Below are 24,107 nucleotides of genomic sequence, written 5' to 3'. Positions count from 1 at the left end.
TGTACAAATAATCAGTCCGCTAAATGGTCTTCTAATTATCACACTATACAGTGGTGGTAGTCAGCATATCGATGCTGACTACCCCGACAAGACTCATTCTGACATGACTATTCCGAAGGAGCTGGTTCCCGACCCTGCAAGAGGACGACTCCTCTTCACCCTGACAGCAGCCAATGGCGATGAAGCAAGAAGGCGGCTGCAGCTGATGATGTCATTGAGCATGTCAACGGCATTATCTCTGTTGTTAAAGGGGTGAGGTAAGTATGCACCCATGTACAATGTATTTTAGAAAGAATTATACATTGTACATGGGTGCATACGTAAACACACAAGAAAAATACAAGAATAACACACTGCTCTAGAATTTCGATATATTTTCTGTTGCATGGCATTTTCAACATTAATGAGAACTGATCCTTTCGTGTCTTGGGAAGTGAGACTGTATGGACCCCTTCTACAAGCACCCGCTATGTGAAAATTGAAAGATTTTATATTGTAAGTTTATTACTTTGGGGAAAGGATTGGATATACGAGGAATAACCGAACCACCTCCTATTCACACATCTACATGCTGATATGAACAACGCAGAAGCTCTATTAAGAGATTGCTGTCGGCACTGTACAGTGTGATAATTAGAGGATCGTTTAGTGGAATGATTATTTGTACATTTATTAGAGTATAATCCTGTTATATTATCATCATTTTATTTTTATCCTTCATTGGATAAACTATCTGTTGGCCTTTTGAGAAACCAATAGCGCTGAATTTATCCCATTCTTCTTTCTAATTTTATAATTTACAAACTAACTAGTGTATGGTTGTTATTTTGGGAATTATTTAGCTGCGATTGTTTATGAGGATTGATTTTCCTTAGTGTATAGGTGTTGTAGAGTCGCTTTTTACATTTGGAGGGTATTTTACCTGCTGGAAATACTACTTGTCACTTACATGGCTAGTTGCTATCATTATATTATCGCTCTTGTACTGATCGTAAATTTTCTGTCAGTGTGGTATGTTTTGGGTTTCTAGGTGCCGGGTTATCCTACCACACGCAATTATATGTTGTTTAAAGAAAGTCTTGTCCAGAAAGTTTCCTGTAGATCCAGTGTCAATGATGGCTGGGATACTTTCATGCAATTCTGAAGTGTATCTTGAATTGTTGAGGAAACATAGCACTCTGAAATAGGTGTTGACAGTTGCAAGCTGGAGATGGCCAAACAGGAGGGATTGCCACAATGGCAGCACTAGCACAGATAATACTGCGTGCTAGCACAGTATATGCAGAGGTTATTACTGTAGAAGTGATTTCATTCTTGCCCTATTCGAGGACCACAGACACTACCTATTTGCATGGTTCTTCTTCAGTGACAGCAGGTCCAGCAATGGTATGAGGACTTGGTCAGTAAGAAGAGAATGTGGTAAGATGCAAGGAGATGGTCCCTTTTCTTTTGATTGTTCAGGCAAAAGTAATGTACCACAAGGAATTCATCTAGTTCTTCAAATGGTTCCATATGAGCCAGCTCATTAATATCATAATTGACAAAGAAATGAGATTGATGACAGTGACATTCCAGTGAGTGTCATCTACCCATCTCTTAAATTCCATGGTATTTTCCATCATGGATCTTGAACCTTGTTGTAACAAGGTTAGAATAGCTATGGCTGTAGTACTATGGTGAGAGTTGTGGAAAACTGCTTTGAAAGTTTGCATAAAGCAAGGCAGGGAATTAAAATAGAATCTCCTCATTCTAGACAGAGGGATGTCCAAGCTAATGAATCTCCTTTTAGGAGAGTGAATATCATTCCAACTTTTATTGGATGTGTGAAATAAGTGCATGTTTTACATGAGAAATAGTAAACAGCACTGAGCTACGAACTGGCATTATTGTCATAAATCTGATTGCTATATGATGCCTACTGCATTGCAGTATTGTACCTCTTGCTTTTGATCAACTTGTACCTGTTTATTGAATGTGGAAAGGAATGACATTGAGAGAGTGAAAAACACACTGGGGTTGATGCTGAGTTGGACACATAAGAGTCCAAGAAATCTCTGAAAAGTTGCACATAAAATAGCACATTTGTGATTTAAAGCAGAGTCAAACACATCTCAAGATGTATGACATCTTGTAGCAAATGAGCCAAGTTTATATCAGATATGCATTGGTTTTGATAGTAAGAAATGCATTTAGATTTGATTTAAGTAAAAAACTCTCTATAATGCAACATAGTTTTCTAAGGTGGTATGTCTACAGGATGGCTGTGTCACACTGAAACACAAAACCACATGTAGATCAGGATCCAGCCTCAGCCAGGTAGTGGGGTGATGTTACTTTGACCACAGCATTCCAGTGTCAGCAGGGGCTGTCTGTGTTTTGTATGTTTGTTTGTGCATGTTTAATATAAGAGGAAAACTGTATTATTATTATTATTATTATTATTAATATTATTATTATTATTATTATTATTATTATTATTATTAAACATGCAAATTACTATACATTTTGTTTAAAACTCAATGTAGATAGTGCATTGTTTCCTGTGGCTAGAGATATCCCTGATGCTAAACATTAATATGTAATATTCCTGTGTTGTAAGCTCTCCTACTGGCATGAAGGAACCTGTGTCCACTTTCAAAGCCAGCGGTGAAATGCCCATTGGTCCAGTCAAATCTTGTTGCCTCCGTACAATCTACCACCTCTTTTAGATTGGCCACCCTGTTCAAACATCCAGTTTTGACTCTATATAAAGAGCACATGTTGGACAGAATAAGCCCATCCTGTCACAACATATGACTGGTGGCAATTAGTGAGATAATCCCAGATGGCATTTCAAACACCAGTTTGGTAGAGTCACAGGATGGCAACTTTACTAGGGAGCTGGCAAGTTGGTCGAATATTTTACAGTAATAAATGTTCATCCAACAGATGTGGACCTGCAATAAGATCTTGACCAAGGGATGCTTACAGAGGGCCTAATTCAGCTTCGGTAGTACCTCCCGTTGTGTGCTGTATTTTGTGTGAAATTGTTTAGAAATTGACTTTTGCCAGTGAACCGAAGTGCATGCAATTCAAGCTTGAAGTGCATGCAATTCAAGCTTGAATGCAAATGACATGATAAGAAAGGGGACATTCGTCCAATTCAAGCTCTGAGCATGTCTTTGGTACTTTGTTTTTTTAGCTGTATCACTTGCACCAGCTACAGGACAGGTGTAAGTGCCAATTGATAGTGATGATGGAATACTATGCTTGCCAGAACACGTGTTTGCAATTAAGTACAACTGTAAAAATACATTTTATGTACAGTAAGCATTAATAACATCCTGATATATAGTATATGGACAAAAGTATTTGGCCACACCTGTCAATTATTGAATTGTTTCATTCAGACCCGTTGCCAGAGGTGTATAAAATCAAGCACCTAGCCATGCAGTCTTCATTTGCTGCAAACATTTGTGATACAAAATGGGTCGTTCTGAAGAGCTCAGTGGCTTCAAGCCTGGTACTGTGACAGAATGCTACCACTGCAATAAGAAGGTTCATGAAATTTCGTCCCTGGTGGATATTCCACGATCAACTGTAAGTGATATTATTAGAAAGTGGAAGCGTTTAGGAACAACAGAAACTCAACCATTAATCGGAAAACCACGTAAAATCACAGAGCGGGTTCAACGACTGCTAAGGAGAATGGTGCGTAAGAGTCACTGTTCTGCTAATTTCATAGCTGAAGAGTTTCCGAACTTCCACTGGCTTTAAAGTAAGCACAAAAACTGTGCGGCAGGAACTTAATGGACTGGATTTCCATGGTCGAGCAGCTGCATGCAAGCATAACATCACCAAGACCAATGGCAAGCGTCGGATGGAGTGGTGTAAAGCACACTGACACTGGACTGTGGACCAGTGGAAAAGTGTTCTGTGGAGTGATGAATCCCGCTTCTCTGTTTACCAGTCAGATGGGCAAGTCTGGATTTGGCAGATGCTGGGAGAACGTTACCTGCCTGACTGCATTATGCCAACTGTGAAGTTTAGTGGAGGAAGGATAATGGTATGGGGTTGTGTCACGAACACCCAGCCTGTCCCAGATAGAGCAATCTGGACAGATGGCCGTGACTGTCATCACCTTAGTCACTTAGCAATGAATAGACCTTTTCTGCCTGCACAAAGGATTTATTATGGTGTCCTTTTACCAAAACCACTTAATTAATGTTTCACATTTAAATCATATACACATGTACACATGTAGCATGAGCCTCCCAGGGCTTCGTAAGGTCACAGAGAATCACAGAAAACACAAAAGACTAAAGTTATTTTATCTGAAAAATGGTTCCAAGGTTTAGTTACAAAAATTAATAACAAGACATAAAATATATTTGCACAAATAAGTTTCATAAAATAGTAAATAAAATCATAGTCACTACTTACTAGTTAAGACCTGGGGGTAAATGTATCAAGCTGAGATTTTTCCGGCGGGTTTGAAAAGTGGAGATGTTGCCTATAGCAACCAATCAGATTCTAGCTATAATTTTGCAGAAAATACTAAATAAATGATAGCTAGAATCTGATTGGTTTTTCAAACCTGCCGGAAAGCTCTCAGCATTTACCCCCTGTTGTGTGAGTGTACACGATTAAGAAACATGTGACATTTCAGTCTTGATAGACCCCCTAATGAAAACGCACACATTATTGTCAAAGGCAGAACATTTTAAACCTTTTTTCCACATAGCTCTCACCCCCCACCTTTGGAGTTTAGCTGTCAATAAGGACAGATTGATCTCCCAAATCTCACAGGGCTTTCGAAGTGAGCTAGGGATGTCCTGAGCTCTGGAATGCTCACAGGACCTAATTTCCCACCTTTGCTTGTTCTGCTTGGCTAGATGTTTTACAACTTTGGGGGTTCAAACTCCTCCTAGATCCTCCCTGGTCTGACTATTTTCAAAAGATTATTGACACTTGCATAAGTTCAAACTCATGTCATCTAGCAAAGCACACGTTGACATTACAAGATTACAAACAATAAACATTTTCATACATGAATTCAACAGAAAAAAGCAATCAGTCATTAGATATACTACATAATCGTCACAGACTACTTTCAGGGTTTGGACTAGGCACCTTATCTCCACTGAAGGGCAATCTTAATGCTTCAGCATACCAAGTCATTTTGGACAATGCTATGATTCCAACTTTGTGGCAACAGTTTGGGAAAGGCCCTTCTCTATTCCAACATGACTGTGCACCAGTGCACAAAGCAAGGACTACAAATACATGGATAGATGAGTTTGGTGTGTAAGAACTTGACAGAGCCCTGACCTCAACCCCATCGAACACCTGTGGGATGAACTGGAACGGAGATTGTGAGCGAGGCCTTCTCATCCAACATCAGCGCCTGGCCTTATAAATGCTCTACAAAATGAATGGGCACAAATTTCCTCAGAAACACTCCGACATCTTGTGGATAGCCTTCTAAGAAGAGTGGAAGCTGTTATCACTGTAAAAGGGGTACCAACTCCATATTAAAGTATATGTATTTGAATACAATGTCATTACAGCCCCTGTTGGTGTGTAACTGTCAAGCGTCCGAATACTTATGTCCATGTAGTGTATGTATCATTTTTGAATATATTTTTAAGTTATTATTGTAAACATTTACAGTTTTGATTGTTTTGCACAATGCACATAGAGGTTATAATACCATTTTCCAAGCAAGGACTTGCAGTTCCACAAGTACCAGCATGTCCTAGCAGTCAGTGACTGTCAGGGATTGCTGGGACTTGTAATTCCACAACGGTATTTAATATTTTTTTGCTTTGAAAAAATACTGCTCTGGGCTTTAACACGTCCTTTGAAATGCATTGTCCTTTGCAATGAAAAGAAAATCTCACTAATTTTGATATTTTTCAGGCAATCTGAAGTGTCTGAAACCAGTGTGATTCATTGTAGAGCTTTCCATAGCGATTTTGTAAATCACCTTTTAATAGTTTTCCCTACTCTAAACCTCAGAATGGTTATTCCTGTGATTGTGAGATGTATGGTGAATAGACGAATTTCAAATTGCCATGTAAATCGCTAAAAAACAGGAGATTTGGTCAAAATCCACCTTTGATTAGTCTTCCCTTTACTGTATTATTTATATTATACGGTTCTTAGATCACTTCTAACTCACCTCAAGATAACCCTAATGGTGCACTGTGATACACTCCAAGACTTATACATTTTGGACTGATCAAAGTTCATAACCTCAAAACTGCTGTATGCAAGGTATATTGATTACTTGGTCATGTTTCCAACTGCATGTTAGGGGCAAGTAATGATTGATTTGCACAGATTTCCTATGGTAAGATTTAATTATTGACTTTGGTTCTGTGGGATAACTCTGGTTTTTATAAATTAGCAATGATAACGTGAATTATTTCTTACTATACTCAATAATAAATACCTTTTTTTTACAATATGACAACTTTAAAATAAAGCTATGGAGTAACAATAGTCAACTGAAAAGACTTAAAATAAGCACATAATTTAATTTGAAATGTTTTCACAAAATGTGCTTAACTGGTATTATATGTTCTGAGTTCTTACATAATTGCCTCTATTTTAAACGTTATAATTTTAAGACAATTTATATAAAAGTGTACTGTTTGATTGCTTCTACGACTAACCCAAATACTTAAATGTCTAACCTTATATTATTTATTTTACTTGTGTATAAGTCTATTGTATACATGTCTATGGGGCATATTCAATTGTCCGTGTTACTAGCAAAAGTAACACGGCGTTAAAAGTATTACCGTTATTACGGTAATTCTAAGCCGGATTTCAGTTTGCAGCTCCCTGAAAGCCGGCGTTAAAGGCACCATAATAACGGTAATTATGCGCACTATTACAGAGTAACGCGGACAAATGAATATGCCCCTATATTTCTAATATAATATTGTTTAAATGTCTAAAAATATCCTTGTTATATGACCAAGCAAAGTTTCTCTGATGGTGCTAGTAAGTCGGCTTGAAGAGTTTACCATTTAGTACAGTACTATTGCTTGTTTCTTCTATACCCAAATTCCTTTATCTCCTCCCAGACTTCTACTGTCCAGGTTCAGAGAGCTTCAAAAATATGTCATATGCTCAAAGCCTCCATAGAAAGATAACATCAAACTAGGTAGGACATAAACATTCCCCTGTTTGAGAATGTTTGATGTTAGTGCCCTTTTAAAAAGACAAATCCTCATTTAATCTATTAAGGACTTAAGATTGTTTTCTGTGAATGTAATAAGTCCATACAGAAATCCATAATAGTTCACAACTTTTGTTGGGGAGGGTGGGGGTTGATCACATTTTATAGTAATTGATAGACCTTATAGGACTATTCACCATCCCTTTTGTGCAGTACATTTGAGTTGAAGAATCTGGATGCTTGGGAGAATAAAGGTGTGATAAGAGTAGGAATTAGATGCAGTAACAGTAGGTCTCAGAGGAATACAAACAGTACAGGCAGACAGCTGCTTAAGATGGATTGAATCTGCTTGTAAATAGATGAATGTAGAGTCTGACAGACTTTATATCTTTGATTTTATTTTCAATGTCAGTATAAAGCAACCTGGGGTTTCAAGAATGGAAATAGTCTGCATTTGATCAGTATTACACATTTGGTCACCCCTCATACTCACTCTTCCAGTAATTTAAAAGCTATATGCAATGAGCTGGTAGAATTGTTTTGGGGAAGGATACACTGCAATATGCACATCACAAGTATTATAAGCAAAGATGTTTCATACATAATACCATAAACTGTATAATGTCAACATTACACAGATAACACATTATTCAGGTACCTTGGATACGTTGCACTAATTAACATTTATATTGCATTTTCAAGGCAATTGTCATCCTTGATGAAGCATAAAAATGGTGACTGCTTTTTTGGTGACTTTTTCATTTAGCTCTGTTTAAATCTAAGTTTGTTAAAAATAAATAAAAAGCAGTGTTCCAACTGCACTATAAAATAAAAGGCTTGTCCCACCAATAGCATATACATTCCCATTTGTGCTTTTCACAAACCTCAGTGCAGCCCGGTACTAGGTTAAATATTATTAATGTCTAGCACTCCTATTCATTAAAAGTTCTATCTATCTATCTATCTATCTATCTATCTATCTATCTATCTATCTATCTATCTATCTATCTATCTTGCCCTTTTGTTCTTTTTCTTTAATAACCATTGATAAACTGTGAATTATATTGTATTTGTTTAAGTTGTATAATATTATTTTCTAAATATAAACAATGAGTACAATAAAAAATAGGGTTGAAGGTGAAGACACACAAATTATTATGTTTTTAAGCTTTAATTGTCACGTAATTGTCACATATATGGGATAGAGCTTTGGTTGTTATGTTATCTATTATATGGGGTGGCATTAGTTATCAACTCTTTATTAAACCGATTACCCAGGTACCCTAGATAGGTTAAGTAGTAGTAAGTAACTCAATTTTTAAGGAATCAGACTACAGTCTGGCTACAGGGTAGACAGGCTGTATGGGCCCTACTGCCATTTCAAAGTAATTTTATGTGCTATTACTAGCCTTCAGTTGAGTGACCAGTGGTTGGCCATTATGATTAAGGTATGCTGCAGGAGTCTGTCTTACTTATATAAATCAGTCCACTTACCAGATAGTGTTGTGGTTAATGGTATATTATAAATTTAAATATTAGTAAAATAATTAATAGCATTTTTTTTAAAAACCTTGCATTTATGCCTCCTTCAGCCAAGGTCTATGTGGTTTCTAGGTCTGATAAAAACTTGAAATATCTGATGGCAGATTAAATGTTGGTATACTTTTTCTTAGCAACACCTAATAAGGCCATATGTAGTTTTCGAACTTCTAAACCAAAATGCAAAAATTCAAAGGAGATATAAAAAATACATCTTGGACAGATAAAATTGGGCAATTGGTTGTCTCAGGTTAAGAGTGTATACCACATTTTTTGATGGACTGGATAATGGACATTAAAAGCTATTTCACCTTTATACATACAGGTATTCCTCACTTAACGACCGAGTTCCGTTCCTACGACTAGGTCGTTAAGCGAATTGGTCGCTAAGTGAGTACAGTACTGTTATATGCACCTACATGTATTGTAATCATTTTTATTGATTCTGAATGAAGAAATAGACTAAAGAAAACTGTATTTTGTTAGTTTGCTTTACATTACATAACACTGCATAACAGAAAATAAACATGTGTACAGTAAAGCTCTACAAACAGCAGCAATTATAACAATGAGAACCCAGGGAGAACCTGGTCGTAACTCCGAGTGGTCATTAAATGGGTAGGTTGTTAAGTGAGGAATACCTGTATTTAGCTAGCAAATTCCCTAATGCTTAATACATTTGTCAGTAGAACCAATCAATTGCCCACCTACCTGCTTTGCTGTGCAAATTACAGGTCATAGTATGCTCTGTAATGGTTGCAGGTCAAAACATGGTTTACCTTTGATTCCTGCACACAAGTCTACATCCCAAACATTAACCTCACATTGCAGTATTCAAACTTCCAAACAAATAACTAGTTGTGGTAGATATCTGAAGACAGTAAAGATTTTTATTTTACATGAAATACCTTTATGAGGATGTTATGAATGTCTACTGCATTTTTACAGTTGATTCTTATCGCAAACACATATTTTAGCATGCATACGTTTACAACCTACCTGTAGCTGGTGCAAATGATTTGACAGAAAGATATGTACATTTGAGATGCCCAAAGTCTGAATCAGACATTGCTGTTTGTGGTATATGGATAACATTTCAAGCCCCCCCCCCTCCAATCTTTGTAACTTGTGCCCTACAATTGACTAATGAAAGGTTGATATTGTTAGCATTGTGATGATTTTTAAAAATATATATATTTTTTACAAACTTTATGGAAATTTTTACATTTGTTAAAGGAATTTCAACTACTATAACTTGAAGAAACATCTTGGTCATTTCCAGTAATAGACAGAAAACAATCCAGCCTTTAACATCAGCCCAAAGCATACTGGTAGGTTAATTGGCTTCTGATAGAAATGGACTCTCATGTGTCTGTGTGTCTGCCTGTGTGTGTGTGTGTGTGTGTGTGTGTGTGTGTATGCGTTTGTGGTACAAAATTTAGACTTTTAGCTCTGTGCAGTGATTTGCAATATTACTGGCACTATATAAATAATCTCACACTAAAGCAACATTTCTAAAAGCAAAAAGAAAAGTAATATCTGGTGCTCACTGTGACCAGCACAAATAGTTTTTGTAAATAAACTAGAGGGATACTAGGCATCTCACTGAGGGTGAGACACAGCCTTTTAATTATATACTTCTTCGATTGATGGTTCAGCAAACTTCCCATTAAATTCATCCACATGCAGTCATTTTCAAAGTGTAATAAGTAAGTATAATAGAAAAATAAATGGTGCAAAAAAACACAAGATATAAAGGTGCATAAGAAAAATAGACTTCACTCACAGAACAGCAGTATCTAATGGCTTTGAACATGAATAGCTGCTCTTATGTGGCAGGCCACTCATCTCCACTTTTGGTTACCCACAATGCACCTCCAGATTCATTCTATAACGTTCTCACAATGATACTGTTACATCCACATGTATCGTTTGCAATAAAGATTCTCCGATGCGATCACTGTGGTTCTAAAGAACATGGGTTTTAGTTGCAAAGTATTACAAGGCAAGGTTTGCACTGTTAACACTAACAGAAGTTTCTTTCAGAATGTTCTGGTTTCCGAAGTCAGTGGTGAACAATTTATACACTGTACAGTTATAAAAAGCAGTTACATCACAAAAACACACAGTTACAGTATTAAGGTCCACATTCATAGGTTGATCGGTCATGACTTTCCAAGAACTCGACGCGCCATTGGTTGATTCCTCTGGTTATTGTTTCTTGAAGTGGCCAGGTGTCCTTCTTCAGGCTCCCGTCTCTAGTCCTGCATAAATTGGTTCATTCATGACATCTCGGGACTTGCTATTTGGTATATGAAAAGTGATATTATTTATAACTAGTATTCACAATGTGCAATATTAATCACAATTAGGGATGTTTACTGACCCCTGTGGTTTGTGTTTTCATTTTGGATCTGTATTTTTTTGCAAAAAAATCGCTAAAATCCCATATTCCTACATTATTATTAACCTCAAAAACATTAATTTCCAGTCACTTCCAGTCAATTTTGACCACCTCACAGGACACAATCATTTTTTCAACCAGTTTAGGCCAAAGACTTCAGAAAGCTGGCTGGCTTCTAAGCAACAGAGCAATGGTACAAACACACAGCACTTATATCACATCTAGTAAACATTGCCACACAGCCGTGGCAGAAAACAAAAGTGGTGCAAGATGGAATTGTCCTTCGGACCTCCCACCCACCCTTATGTTGGATTTCCATAATATGATTGATGGGCAGCAGACTAGATAAGGTTTTAAAGTCGACAATGTAAGGACAGTGACAATATTTTTAGGACAACAATTGAAATGTAGACAGTATTTATTAGGTTGACAATTCAAATATAGACAGCATTATCCTTAACACTAATCCTGTCCCTATCTCTAGACCTATCCCTAAATATGTCCATGTCCCTATCACTGTCCCTAACCCTGTCCCTATCCCTGGCCCTTTCCCTGTACATAGACTTGTACATAGACCTGTCCCCAGACCTGTCCTTAAACATATCCCTAGCCCTATAATAATACTGTCCACATTTGAATAGTTTACCTAATCATACTGTCCACCATGTGAATTAGTGAACTAATAATACTGTTTCTGTGTGAGCAATGGCACTGGAGAGTGACAAGAACACTGCTACCCTTTATGTTTCTGTGTGTGCAATGGCACAGAGCAATGTCACTGGAGACTGGAGAGTGACAAGAACATTGCTACCCTTGTTTCTGTGTGAGCAATGGCACAGAGAAATGGCACTGGAGACTGGAGAGTGACAAGAACACTGCTACCCCTATTTCTGTGTGAGCAATGCCACTGAGCAATCTCACTGGAGACTAGAGAGTTACAAGAACACTGCTACCCCTGTTTCTGTGTGAGCAATGGCATAGAGCATTGTGAAAGGAGACTGGATAGTAATATGAACGTTACTACCCCTCCTGTTTCTGTGCGAGCAATGGCACTAATGGCACTGGAGAGTGAAAAGAACACTGCCACCCCTCCTGTTTCTGTGTGAGCAATGGTGCTGAGCAATGGCACTGGAGACTGACAAGAATGCTACTACCCCTTCTGTGTCTGTCTGAGCAATGGCGCCAGATCTCTGGTGAATGGAGGTACTTATGAAATCCAAAACCCAAGAGATCCGACAATGCAACAATGATGTTTTGCCTTGATTTCAGTTCCAAGGAAGCAGGAAAGTACTGAGCCTGTTCAGGTCGGTACTCAGATTTGGGATGTCCAGGGATGCTTGGTATTTAGAAAACCGTGCCTGAGCATCCCTAATCACAATGCATATGATTGTAGTCAATTATGAAACTTCAAGAATATTTATAGCTATTTAAGGAATTCATTGATTTATGCATGTGTATGTGCAAGTGTTTTTCTAAACTGCATATCGTGGATGCCCACTTCCCCCTTCACAATTCCCCTCCACAATTATAACTTAACGGTGTAAATTTGAAATAACTGCTAGGACAAATATTAACTTTGGCAAAAAATAGGTCACAGTTTATCCCACCACCACTGTCGTCCTTTAACGGACCTACAATTCGCCACCAGAACATCGTCAGCAACAGTAGCTGTTTATATAGAGTCACTATATTCCACAGTACTGTACAGAGACCTCATTTACATCAGTCCCTGCCCCATTGGAACTTACAGTCTAAATTTCCTAGCATACACACAAATACCGAGAGAGACTAAGGTCAATTTTATAGCAGCCAATTAATCTACTGCTTTTGTAGTGTGGGAGGAAACCAGAGCACCAAGAGGAAACCCACGCAAATATGGGGAGAAAAAAAGAACATACAAACTCCACACAGTTCAGGCCATGGTTGGGAATTGAACTCATGACCCCAGTACTGTGAGGCAGAAATGCTAACCAATAAGCCAACATGCTGCCACCAGATGACCTAAACCAATCCCCAACATTCAGCGAAGTCAATCCTATCCCATCTAGATAAAGGAATTTGATCCACAAACACTAAGGGGTGGTCAATTGCAAACCCCAAAAGGGACGTCATCATGTGTCCAATAGAACGACTGAGCCTTTTAAGAAGCTTCAACATAATTTTTTAGAGAATTTCTCATCTCCAAAGGATGCAGAACACCAAGTCAGACCAGCACAACAGATGGCCGGCCATTTGGACTTTACCGTCATCAAATCCTCTGATTCTAATAATCAGATCCAGTGACTTTCCCTTTTCCAAATCGTTCCCACCCAGATGTACTATCATTATGTTCGGTGGGCCCTATTTAGCTATTTCACATGTCAAAAGGGGTAGCAAGGCTGGCCAAGAAAGGCACCTTCTGCCTAACCAGTGGACCTCAACAGGGCAGTAGAAGGAGGACCGATTCCATGCCATCTTGTGTCTGGACGTCCAGAACATGTATGAATAACCAACAACCCAAATATGAATCCTCTGTATTAGAACACCTATTGAACAAAATGATTTAACGTCTGAATAAAAAAGAACCCACAGACAAATAAACAAAGCAGGCTATCTGCCAATTATGCTGACTAAAAAGAGGACAGGGGGAGGAGAGTAGTAACCCATATGAAGGACAAAACACTCTGAAACCGTCTAGGCCAGAAGCTAATCTGGTCTTGCTAAACGCCACAAGCAGCAAAGCCCTAGATTACCGATGGTTTGGAACTGTCAGCTATTTATTCGGTCAGACTTTCATATGCCTAGAGATTTAATAGCGGCAATGGAATAACCTGTCAAGGCAACTAATGTAGCTTTCCCAATCTGGAAGGAATATGTGCCATATAGAGACGTGTCTAAACCCAGATACTCTAACGATTGAATTAAATTGATATAGGGGTACCATACAGGTATACTAAGAATAAATCACTCACAGAGGGTCTGATTCAGCAACTCTTACCCGATTGATCAGTTTTGGACCTAACTATTGAACATGACAAATAGCACTCATAAATCAGCACATGTTGCTTCAACAAACCCCAACCTATGAAATTGTTTGAATCGTGCCACTAATTCACTATGCCAAAAAATGACAAAAGGAAGGCCGTGCAAAACAAAATCAACTTGCTACCATCTGATGTAACATATTTCAAGAAATTAACTAAACAGTGACCAAGTGGACATGTAACAGCTTCCTAGAGTCCTCAGGTATCTGCCAACTGCTAAGAGGCTTTAAGATTAAGAAGCACTTTTTCAGATCCTCTACTCCCTAATTGTGCCATGAATGACAAATCCGCTAGCAAAGCGGACACAGATGTCTTAGAGGCACCTGTTTGATATAGGGATCAAATAAAACCTATCATGTAATCGCTCTGACCTGAGTCCTGACGGTCTTGAGAAAGTAGGAATTGGCTACATTGTTGCCAAGCCACCCGATATGCTCGCCTGGTAGATGGTGCCAATGACATCTCCATTACTCCCGTCATGCTGACGTGATGATCTGCGAAACATAAGAGAGACAAGGGGTTCCAGCCAGGTTAGCATGAGGAGCTAGAGCTCTAAAGTGTGATACGTCCATTGCATCATATGAAATTAAAGATATTCCGATGTGATCACTGTGTGGTTTCAAAGCACAAAAGTTTCATTCACAAAACAGATTACAAAACAAAGCATTACATGCATACACCTATGCGGTCAGCACCATGAACAAGCTTCTGTCAGAACGCTCTGGTTTCCAAAAGCCATAGTTGAACAATTTATACATTGTACAGGCATAAAAAGCAGTGACTTCACACAGATACAGCATTAAGGTCCACATACATAGGTCGAAGGGTCATGACCTCCCAAGAACTCAACGCCCCATTAGCTGATTCCTCTCGTCATTGTTCTTTGAGGTGGGGGTCATCTTTCCATGTGTGACTAGGGGGTAAATGTATCATACCCCGGTTTTTACAACTTGCGGGAGATCGGCGTCTTCGCAGCTTAAAATTAAAGCGGTGCTGCCTTGTAAAGGGAAACTTCCCTTTACAAGGCAGCACCGCTTTAAATTTAAGCTGCGAAGACGCCGATCTCCCGCGAGTTGTAAAAACTGGGGTATGATACATTTACCCCTAGGTCTCCTTCCTCAGGCTCCTGTATGAACTGGTTCTTTTATGGCATCACTGGAGTTGCTATTTGGTGTTTGAAAGTAATATTAGTTATGGCTAGTGTTCGAAATGTGTGAACACTTCCTAAATACTTCTGGAAACATTCTCATGCGATTGAATGAGACCAATGTAATAAACATGTTGGAAATATTAATTACATTCTTCACCACGTTATATTTTATATTAACCGTAAGAAATAGATTAAACTTATTTACATGTTGCTAAGATAATGATTAGGTTGCATATTGATCACATTGCAACCGATATTTGTGTACAGAAATTATTGATTACCACCTTCATCCAATTAGTTAACTTGAACAAGCGCCACCACTGAAATCCTGATAAAGCATCTGCTATACCATTATCAACCGCAGGGATTTGCCTCACAGTAAAGGAGATGTCGCACTCCAGACAGCACAAAAAAGGTGTCTTATCAGCGCAATAGTGGGCAGGGACGATGCACTCAGCTTGCTGATCGATTGAAAAACACCCATATTATTGCACCAAAATATGATGTGATGCCTGCGCAATCTCAAGGCCCAGAGTTCAATGGCCACAATGGTGGAGAAATGTTCCAAAACCAGAAGGTTGGACACCAGGCCAGACTGACGCAAATCTAGCTGCAAGCTGGATATGGGCTGGCCGTACCACATATGCATTCCATTAAATTCTCTCAGTAAATGCGACCAAGCATGGAGATCAGATCTGCTTTCCTTGGATAACCTAACCAAAGCATGAGGCCTTATGAGGCCTGTAGTGGCCCTTTGCAGTGTTCTACAGAAAACCAAGCCCAGGGGAATGACCGTATAAGCAAAATTAAAAAAACCTAACAAAGATTGAGTTTTGCGCAAAGAGGCATTAGGGGCTCCATGAATGAAGAGAATGTCTTCCTCCATTCTATGCATTTTATCAAGGGGAAGATGACAACAATCTGCTGTGTGTTTATTTCAACCCCTAATAAAAACAAGCAGGATGTAGAACCCTCAATTTTGTCTTGTGCATTGGGGACCTCTAAAACGAAAAATAAAGCTTGAGCCGGCATTAAGGTGTCTTCACCACCAATCCTACTATAAAAAAATTGCCTAATTAGTAGGCTGGGTTATATAAGCAAGAAAGTCAGACATAAAATGCAAAAAAACAAATAACACAGCGAAAGATGGATGCAAATCCTTCCTCTCATAGACTCAGCAGGTCCTACAGATTCTGTGAAGTAAAAACTGAGGCAGAACAACAGCCGAAGAGGACTTGTATGCATTAACCCTAACCACTTCCCTGACCTATCCCATTGGCTATCCTGGAAACACAGTAAAGATCTAAAACCTTGCAGGTAAGTGTTTAGAGTATGTGAGCTCACACGTATTTGTTTAAGTGCTTTCGGCTCAAGTGACTGTCTTGCCATTTTATGATTAATCATCGCATTCTGAAAAGTGAATGAAATTTTAAAATTGTGCCAAACTGAGTTTCTCACTATCCCAGGCAACAAAGTATGTGAGTGTGATATGCCCATTTCTATTTTTATTCCTGTTTTTTTCTAACTATGTTTAATGAGAAGTATGTTAGACCCCCTATGCATTTTAAGAAGTCATTAACAAACAGTTCAATGTGCCTCACCCCAAATGAGGTGACTAGCATACCTCTAGGTCATGCACAAAGCCTAATTGACCAGATGTTTCTTTTACTTTTTCTTTATCGGATTGCTGCTATAATGTGAGATAGAATAGAGGGAATCATTAAATGCAGCAGCAAAAAGAATACTTTATGCCTGCATGCTACCTGTATTTACGTCTGTTTTTTCTTACATATCATACCCCTCCCTGTAGGAGTCCGGGATCTGTTCTCAGCGCTCTACTTTATTCACTCTATACTACCACCCTGGGTGCTCTCATCTCTTCCTTCAGTCTTCAGTATCACCTTTACACTGAGAACATTCAACTATACAGTTCTTGTCCTGATATTTCCTCCACCCTCCTCTCTCACCTATCTGACTCTCTCTGTCATCTACTCCTGGATGTCCTCATGCTTTCTCAAGATTAACATTTCTAAAACTGAATTCATTGTCTTCCTTTCTTCTAGATTCTCCTCCCAACTTGACCTCTCTATCACTGTTAGCAACACCTCTGCCCCCCAGCTCTGCTTCCTGGGCGTCATCCTCGACTCATATCTATCTCTTTTGCCCCCCATAAAATTGAATATTGTAAATTTGTCACTTTATTCACAATAACCATTTATAAACAGTGAGCATTACACAGCATTTGCAGTTATTTTGCATTTCCCATCTGAGGTTTTTTGGAGGAAGTTTATGGCCTCCATCAATTTCGGGCTAGATTTGTGGACTCTCAGCATTGACTTTATTCACTACTGTTGTTAGTTTACATTCATTGGGGGCAGCACGGTGGTTCGCTGGTCAACATTTATGTTTCACAGCACTGGGGTCATGAATATGATTCTTAACTAGTGCATTATCTGTGTGGAGTTTGTATGTTCTTACGTGTTATCTTGTGTATCCTCCCAGACGCCAAAAATATACTTGGAGGTTAATTGGCTGCTAACATTAATTGGTGCTGCAGAATTGATGGCGCTATATAAATAAATAAATGATGATAATTTCATATCACATACTGGTTAGCCGTTGTTGCACATCAGCTTATGATCACTTCATTACCTGGCAAAAGTCTAAGGATTTTTTTTATAACTTCTTGTAATAGCCTCTGGAGACTATTATTAGAAATGCTAGAATCTTTTTTTACTTCTTGCTTCAATACTTACACAAAATACAGACTCTGGACCCATTTTGTGGAGTAAGGTCTTGAGTTGCAATTCACTTAGTTCTATACTATTTCGACTCTTGTCATGTAAGTTGGTAAGCAAGGTACCTGGTAGACAACATTGTTGAGCTCTTTATCTGTTCATGTTTATTATACCTATTGTACTGAAAGTTTTCTCTCAAATCACTGGTATGACTTTATCAATCAAAATAGCATTGTATTTTTCTTTAAAGTACATATATATTTTTTTAAAAAAAATGCTTTCTGTCTCTTATTTTTTTCAATTTTGTCATAAATCATCATTGCTGCCATTATGTCTGTTTGGCACCACTAAAAATTACATTTTAAAGCTGCCATATAAATCTGATTTTATCTTATTAGACAATGACACATAAATTATACATAAAAGGATGAACTTTGAATCAGTAAAGGAAACTATCAACATTTTGTCTGACAGTTTTCTCTCAATGGCATATATTAAGCTTTCAAAGCTATTTATCACATTTTCAAATTGTTTCACTTTTCATACTTCCATTTTCCTTCTCTAGCCAAGATAATAAAACTGTGATGGACATCTGTTAGACTGATGGTTTCTCTAAAATTGTTGTATAATATGAACTGCATGGCTCTATTTTAAGTACAACAAAACACAAAAATGGTTACAATAAGAATTCCAATTATTGTCTCCTACCTAAAGGTTTTGTCATTTAATTATAATCTCAATTGTTCACTTTTGCTTTTAGAGTTTGTTATTTTTACATTGTATCAATAAAGAAATGAATGGGTAGAAAAAAAATATAAAGACTGAAATTAAGACTAGTTGAGAGTCGACTACTTCGAATAAACAGTGTAAGTAATGTAGTGTAATCCTTCTCTTGGAGCAAGTACATTTCTGAAATAGTAATAGGGAATGGAAAACTAGAGAGGTTGGATTACTGGATCATTTTTATTTAGAGTTTAGCAAGACATTTGATACTGAATCACAAAATAAATGATTCTGTATATGATGGTGAAATCAATAAAAGGTTGGCTGAAAGACAGGAGATATAGGGGGGTATTCAATTGACGGCGGGATTGCCGAAAATCCCACGCTCAAAGAATATTACCGTTAATACAGTAATCCTGCGCGTAAATTCCGTTAATACGGTAATTTACTCGCTGAATTTCAGCTCACAGCTCAGGGAGCTGCGAGCTGAAATCCAGCGAGTAATTACCGTATTAATGGTAATATTCTTTGAGCGCTGGATTTTTGGCAATCCCGCCGTCAATTGAATACCCCCCATAGAGTGAGCTAAGAGGGATGGAACATAGCAAGTGGAGTTCCTCATGGATAAGTTCTGGTACTCATTTTTTTCCATGTTTTCATAAATGTTATTACTTATGGTCTGCAAGTAAAGTTATATGTTTTAGCAGATGACACGAAGCTTTGGAACAGGATTGATACACTTGAAATAGAGCATTAAATGTGTAATTATTGAAAGAAAAAAAGAGGAGTGAACCAAAATCTGTTTTTTTAAATGTAATAATTCACAATGTAAGATAATACATATAGAAAACCAGAATTCAGATGCATAATACATAATGAGTGATTATGTGCTGTTAAAACAACAGAGGAAAGAAACATACTGTAGGAACTTTAAATGACATGAAAATTAGCAAACGTGTAGTAACACAGCTGGGAAAGGCTCATAGAGCACTTGGCTTTAAAATGTCAGAAGCAGGATTAAGAAGGTTATATTGCCTATTTAGAAGTCACTGGTGAGAACTGACCTGTATTATTGCATTCACTTTTTGTTCTGGAGAAATATTTTGGAGAAAGAGCTCAGTAAATCTACAGGGCATGGAAAAGAGTGATTTATAGAAAAAGATTGAATTTTAGAAATTGGGGAATTGAGATTCACTCATTAATCTGTAGGATCACCAAAATATGATTTCCAGTTCTGCTGTCTTACTCTCTCCTTCCACATCCTCTTCCGAGAGCTAATTAATACACAGAAAAATTAATAAGGCACTTTAAGTACCACAAAATGCTGCCCTCCCTAATAAACAGACTATGGCACATTTAAAAAATGGATCACATTACTGGCATTATTAATTCTTCAGGCCATTTCTCCATAATAGCCTTTTATGGTCTTTAATGTTCTGCACCTAGTGACACCTTTGACAAGGTGACTCCAACTTACAACCAACCCTGACCTTTCTTTATTTCCCTCCCCGATTTTCTGCAACCGTGTTGACAGACGTCTACCTTATAGCACTATTATCCCATTGTAATTGTCAACAGAGTTTTGGCACCTCTTAGCTGATTATGGAAACTTGTTTTGTGACTTACTTCTGCCTGATCCTTTATACCCCCACCCTTCCCCTTTTTTATTCTGTGCCCACTGCCTATCCTCCTTTTATCTGGCAAACATACAATACATTTTTCCAATAGCTCCTGGCATACTCTAGCAGCAATTGGCAGCCATGGGCACACTGGTACTTGTAGTTCTACATGTGTCAGCATGCCAAACAGTTAGTGGCTGCCAAGCTTGATGGGACTTGCAGTTCCACAAACATACTTAATGAGGAGCCCGAGTGCATGTCTGCACAGGGCTGGTTTGCCCTACGGGGGTCTGCACTGTTTTCGTGAGCCCAACATCCATGCTGGCTAGGACTTGTTAGGGGGGCCACACACCGTGGATCTCCCTATTATAATATGACCAGACCATTCTGATAAAATCTTGTGCTGATTGTCATTTTTGCAGGTGAACTCCATACTAGCTTGCCCCCCTGCTTTAGTGTTAACAAACCAAGGCTAAAGCACTGGTGCTGGTTATCTCTTAGGGCATTGGCACAATGTCCATTTAATTAATTTATTTTCTATGGAAACTGAGGGCTAGATTTACTATCAGGCGTGATGCATGGCGGCTTCAAACCGCCATGCATCGCGGCGGTTTTCCGGCGTGTTTGCATTGCAAACAGCCGGATTTACTAATGGGCGCATTTCAGCTTCAATTTGAAGCCGCCGGCGATGTAACGGCGGGATGTAATGCTCAAAGCCGCCGGCGGCTTTGAATAGAACATGGCGCTTTTGCTTTAAATGACGGCGCTTTTGTGTAAAGGCGGTTTTTTTGAAAATTACACCTGTCTCCTGGCCTGTTACTATTGGCTATTTTCAAACTCAGGAGATTTGACATCACAAGCCCTATATAAACCACTGGCCTGACACTTTTTTCTCTGATAGGGTTTAGAGGAGTTTTGTGAGAGGAGTTTGGAGGGTAGTGGTTTGCTGAGAGTTGGTGAGAGTTGGAGTTTGGTGGATTGGTGGAGCGATATCTGATTGAAGTGTGAGTAGTCCTGTGGTTTTTTCCTGTTTTGTACATTTATTTTCTCATTTATTTTCTGTCTTGTATTTTTTGTATTTGACTTGTCCTTTGTCTGTGTTACTTGTGTGTGACTGTGTGGAGAGTGTGTCTGTAGGTAGTGTAGTTTGTTCTTTGTGTTTGTAAGTCCTTCAGTGTTTTGTGTTTTTCTGTCTTCTGGGTAAAAATGTCCAGAGATAGGAGGGGAGAACAGGCTGAGGAGAGGGAGATGGAGGTTGAGGGGTCAGAGGAGGGAGAGGGAGAGGTTGAGGAGACAGGACAGGGCAGGAAGACCAAGACAGGGAGGAATGTGCGCTTCTCACATGATGAGAATTGTGTGTTGGTGCACAACATCATTCCCTGCTACGAGGTCATCCTAGGGAACCTGGCAGCCCGGACTCCTCTAAGGCGGCGTCACCAACTGTGGGGGAGAGTCTGTGAGGCCGTGAACGCGGTGGGCCCACTGAAGCGGACAGTGGCACACTGCCGCAAGCGCTTCTCTGATATTAAGAGGAGGCTTAAAGAGAAGATGGCCCAGGAAAGGAGGTCGACAAGGTGCACGGGTGGTGGCCCCCCACTTCGTATGGAGTACACCACGTACAAAGAGGAGCTGCGCCAGATAATGCCGGCTGAAATTGTAGAGGGCATAAATGTGCAGGACACCGATTCGCCCTCTTTTGTCCAAGTAGTTGGTGAGTTATTTGGTTTTTTTACCCTAACAGTATTTTAAATGTTTTTTTCTTTTTAAAACTCCTTTTTTCTTTTTAAAACTGCTTTTTTCTTTTTAAAACTGCTTTTTTCTTTTTAAAACTCCTTTTTTCTTTTTAAAACTGCTTTTTTCTTTTTAAAACTCCTTTTTTCTTTTTAAAACTGCTTTTCTCTTTTTAAAACCTCTTATCTCTGTGCAAACGTTTTTTCTTATTTGTTATTTTTTTTTTGATTGTTTTTCAAAGTGTATTTTTGACTCTAATAGTTTGTAAAGGTTTAAAAACAGTATATTTGGAAATTGTTTTTTATGGAAATACATTGTATGCTTTTTCTAATACATCCAGATTCGCCAGGACAGCAGTTCAGTCCCAGTGCCAGACCTACACCTACACCTTCAGCGAGAGATTCGGGCACAGACGAGCAAGCAGGTGCGTGATTTCTGTTTAGGAGAGAAATAATGGAGTTAATTGTTTTTCTGTGCAAATGTTGCTGTCAATTTTTTTTTTTTTTATTGTTTGCAATGAGAAGTTTGGGCTACATTTTACTAAACTGATATGTTGCCTATAGTAACCCATCAGAATATACCTTTACTTTATTTATTGCATTCAACAAAATGACAGCTAAAATCTGATTGGTTGCTATAGGCAACATCTCCACTTTTTATAGCATGTAGTTTAGTCAAAATAACCCAGCATGTACTACACAGTCCAAATGATAATGGGTATTAAAAGGATAATAAGTGCATCCGTAAGCAGGTAGCATAGGACTAGAAATCAGGAATGCAAACATTTTGAAAGAATCTGTAGTTGCTAAAGAATATTCTTTCCTATCCAGTGTTCAGAATGCAATATACAAACTTATTATCTACTATATACTTACCGTCATTTTTCATACACAGGGCCCTCTTCATACCAGCCACCTCAGGCGGAGTCATTGGAAATGTCCCCTGAGCCAGAGGATCAAACGACCATCACCCTGGTAACAGTGGATGCCCCTGTGTCTGGCCTCCAGGAAGTTTCACCTGGCCCTGCTGAACCATCACACCACCAACCTGCACCTGAAACTATGGACCCAGCCAGAGAAATGGCGCTGTCTATTGGCGCATTCCAGCAGCAACAGACATTGTTCATGGACAGGCAAACTGGGCACATGTCACAAATTGCGGCCCAGTTGAGGCGAATACACCGCTCCACGAGCCAAATCCCTGCTGCAATAAACCGGCTGGCAAGCGCTTTGGAGCAGACAAATGTGCAGCTGGCCCAAATGTCTGGGTCTGTGGACGCCATGCATTCCTCCATTCGCGAGGGGAATGCCAATGTTATCCGGCTGGCAGGCCAACTCCAGCAGGAACTGATTGCCCGCTTGCCGGCCCCTTTTTCATCGGCCTCCACCAGTGCCGCTAGTACGCCTACCACATCTCTACAGAGTACTCCTCCAAGGAGAGGTGCTCGAGGGAGGGGAGAGAGTGCCACCAAGCATAGCGATATGCCTGCAAAAAGGCATCGCTAGCACAATGTTTGTTATTTATTAATGTTTTGTCAAGTTTCTATAACCATTATACGTTTTTATTTATTGTGTTCTGCAATAAATGCAGTTAAATTTCTATTGTGTCAGTCTTTCTTTTCTGCACATTAAACAAGAGTATACTGATTTTTTAACAACTATGCACTAATTTCACGTAAACATTGACCTCTGACTGTCACATTCCAGGGATGTTCATATTTACCACATGAGGAGTACACACTATCCTGTTTTTAAAGGTTCCAATGTACAAAAATTTTACAATAAAATACTAAAATTGCATTCACATAAAACACATTTTTGAGGAAAAAATGTTTTTCATACTATGTACTTACACGTAAAGTAGTTTGCAATTAGACGGTCTCTAATCTCCCTTCCGCCCTCTGTGCTCTGCACATCACCATGTGACACGGACCCCTTCTTCTTCACTGTCTACTGCAATAATCGGTGGGGTAAGTTGATGTATTGCTAGATTATGTATCAAACAGCCAG

At 38.8% G+C, this 24,107-nt stretch overlaps 1 protein-coding gene across 1 annotated transcript; it reads left to right on the top strand.

Annotated features, from left to right (window-relative positions):
• The first annotated feature begins 16,433 nt into the window (after positions 1-16,433).
• LOC142139873 (uncharacterized) lies at positions 16,434-23,603 on the top strand. The gene is made up of 3 exons (XM_075197732.1): positions 16,434-16,524; positions 22,439-22,522; positions 22,993-23,603. The coding sequence occupies exons 1-3, from the start codon at positions 16,434-16,436 to the stop codon at positions 23,601-23,603; spliced, it is 786 nt and encodes a 261-aa protein (XP_075053833.1).
• Positions 23,604-24,107: the final 504 nt, after the last annotated feature.

Source organism: Mixophyes fleayi, chromosome 2 (genome assembly GCF_038048845.1).
Source record: "Mixophyes fleayi isolate aMixFle1 chromosome 2, aMixFle1.hap1, whole genome shotgun sequence".
Lineage (NCBI taxonomy): Eukaryota > Metazoa > Chordata > Amphibia > Anura > Limnodynastidae > Mixophyes > Mixophyes fleayi.
This window is presented reverse-complemented; position numbering and strand designations above follow the sequence as displayed.

Excerpts from the sequence above, each read along its gene's own strand:
- LOC142139873 (XM_075197732.1), top strand. The coding sequence starts at position 16,434 with ATGGATGCAAATCCTTCCTCTCATAGACTCAGCAGGTCCTACAGATTC. Across the intron at positions 16,525-22,438 it reads ACAACAGCCGAAGAGGACTT|ATTCGCCAGGACAGCAGTTC; the intron begins GTATGCATTAAC and ends TAATACATCCAG. Across the intron at positions 22,523-22,992 it reads GGGCACAGACGAGCAAGCAG|GGCCCTCTTCATACCAGCCA; the intron begins GTGCGTGATTTC and ends TTTCATACACAG.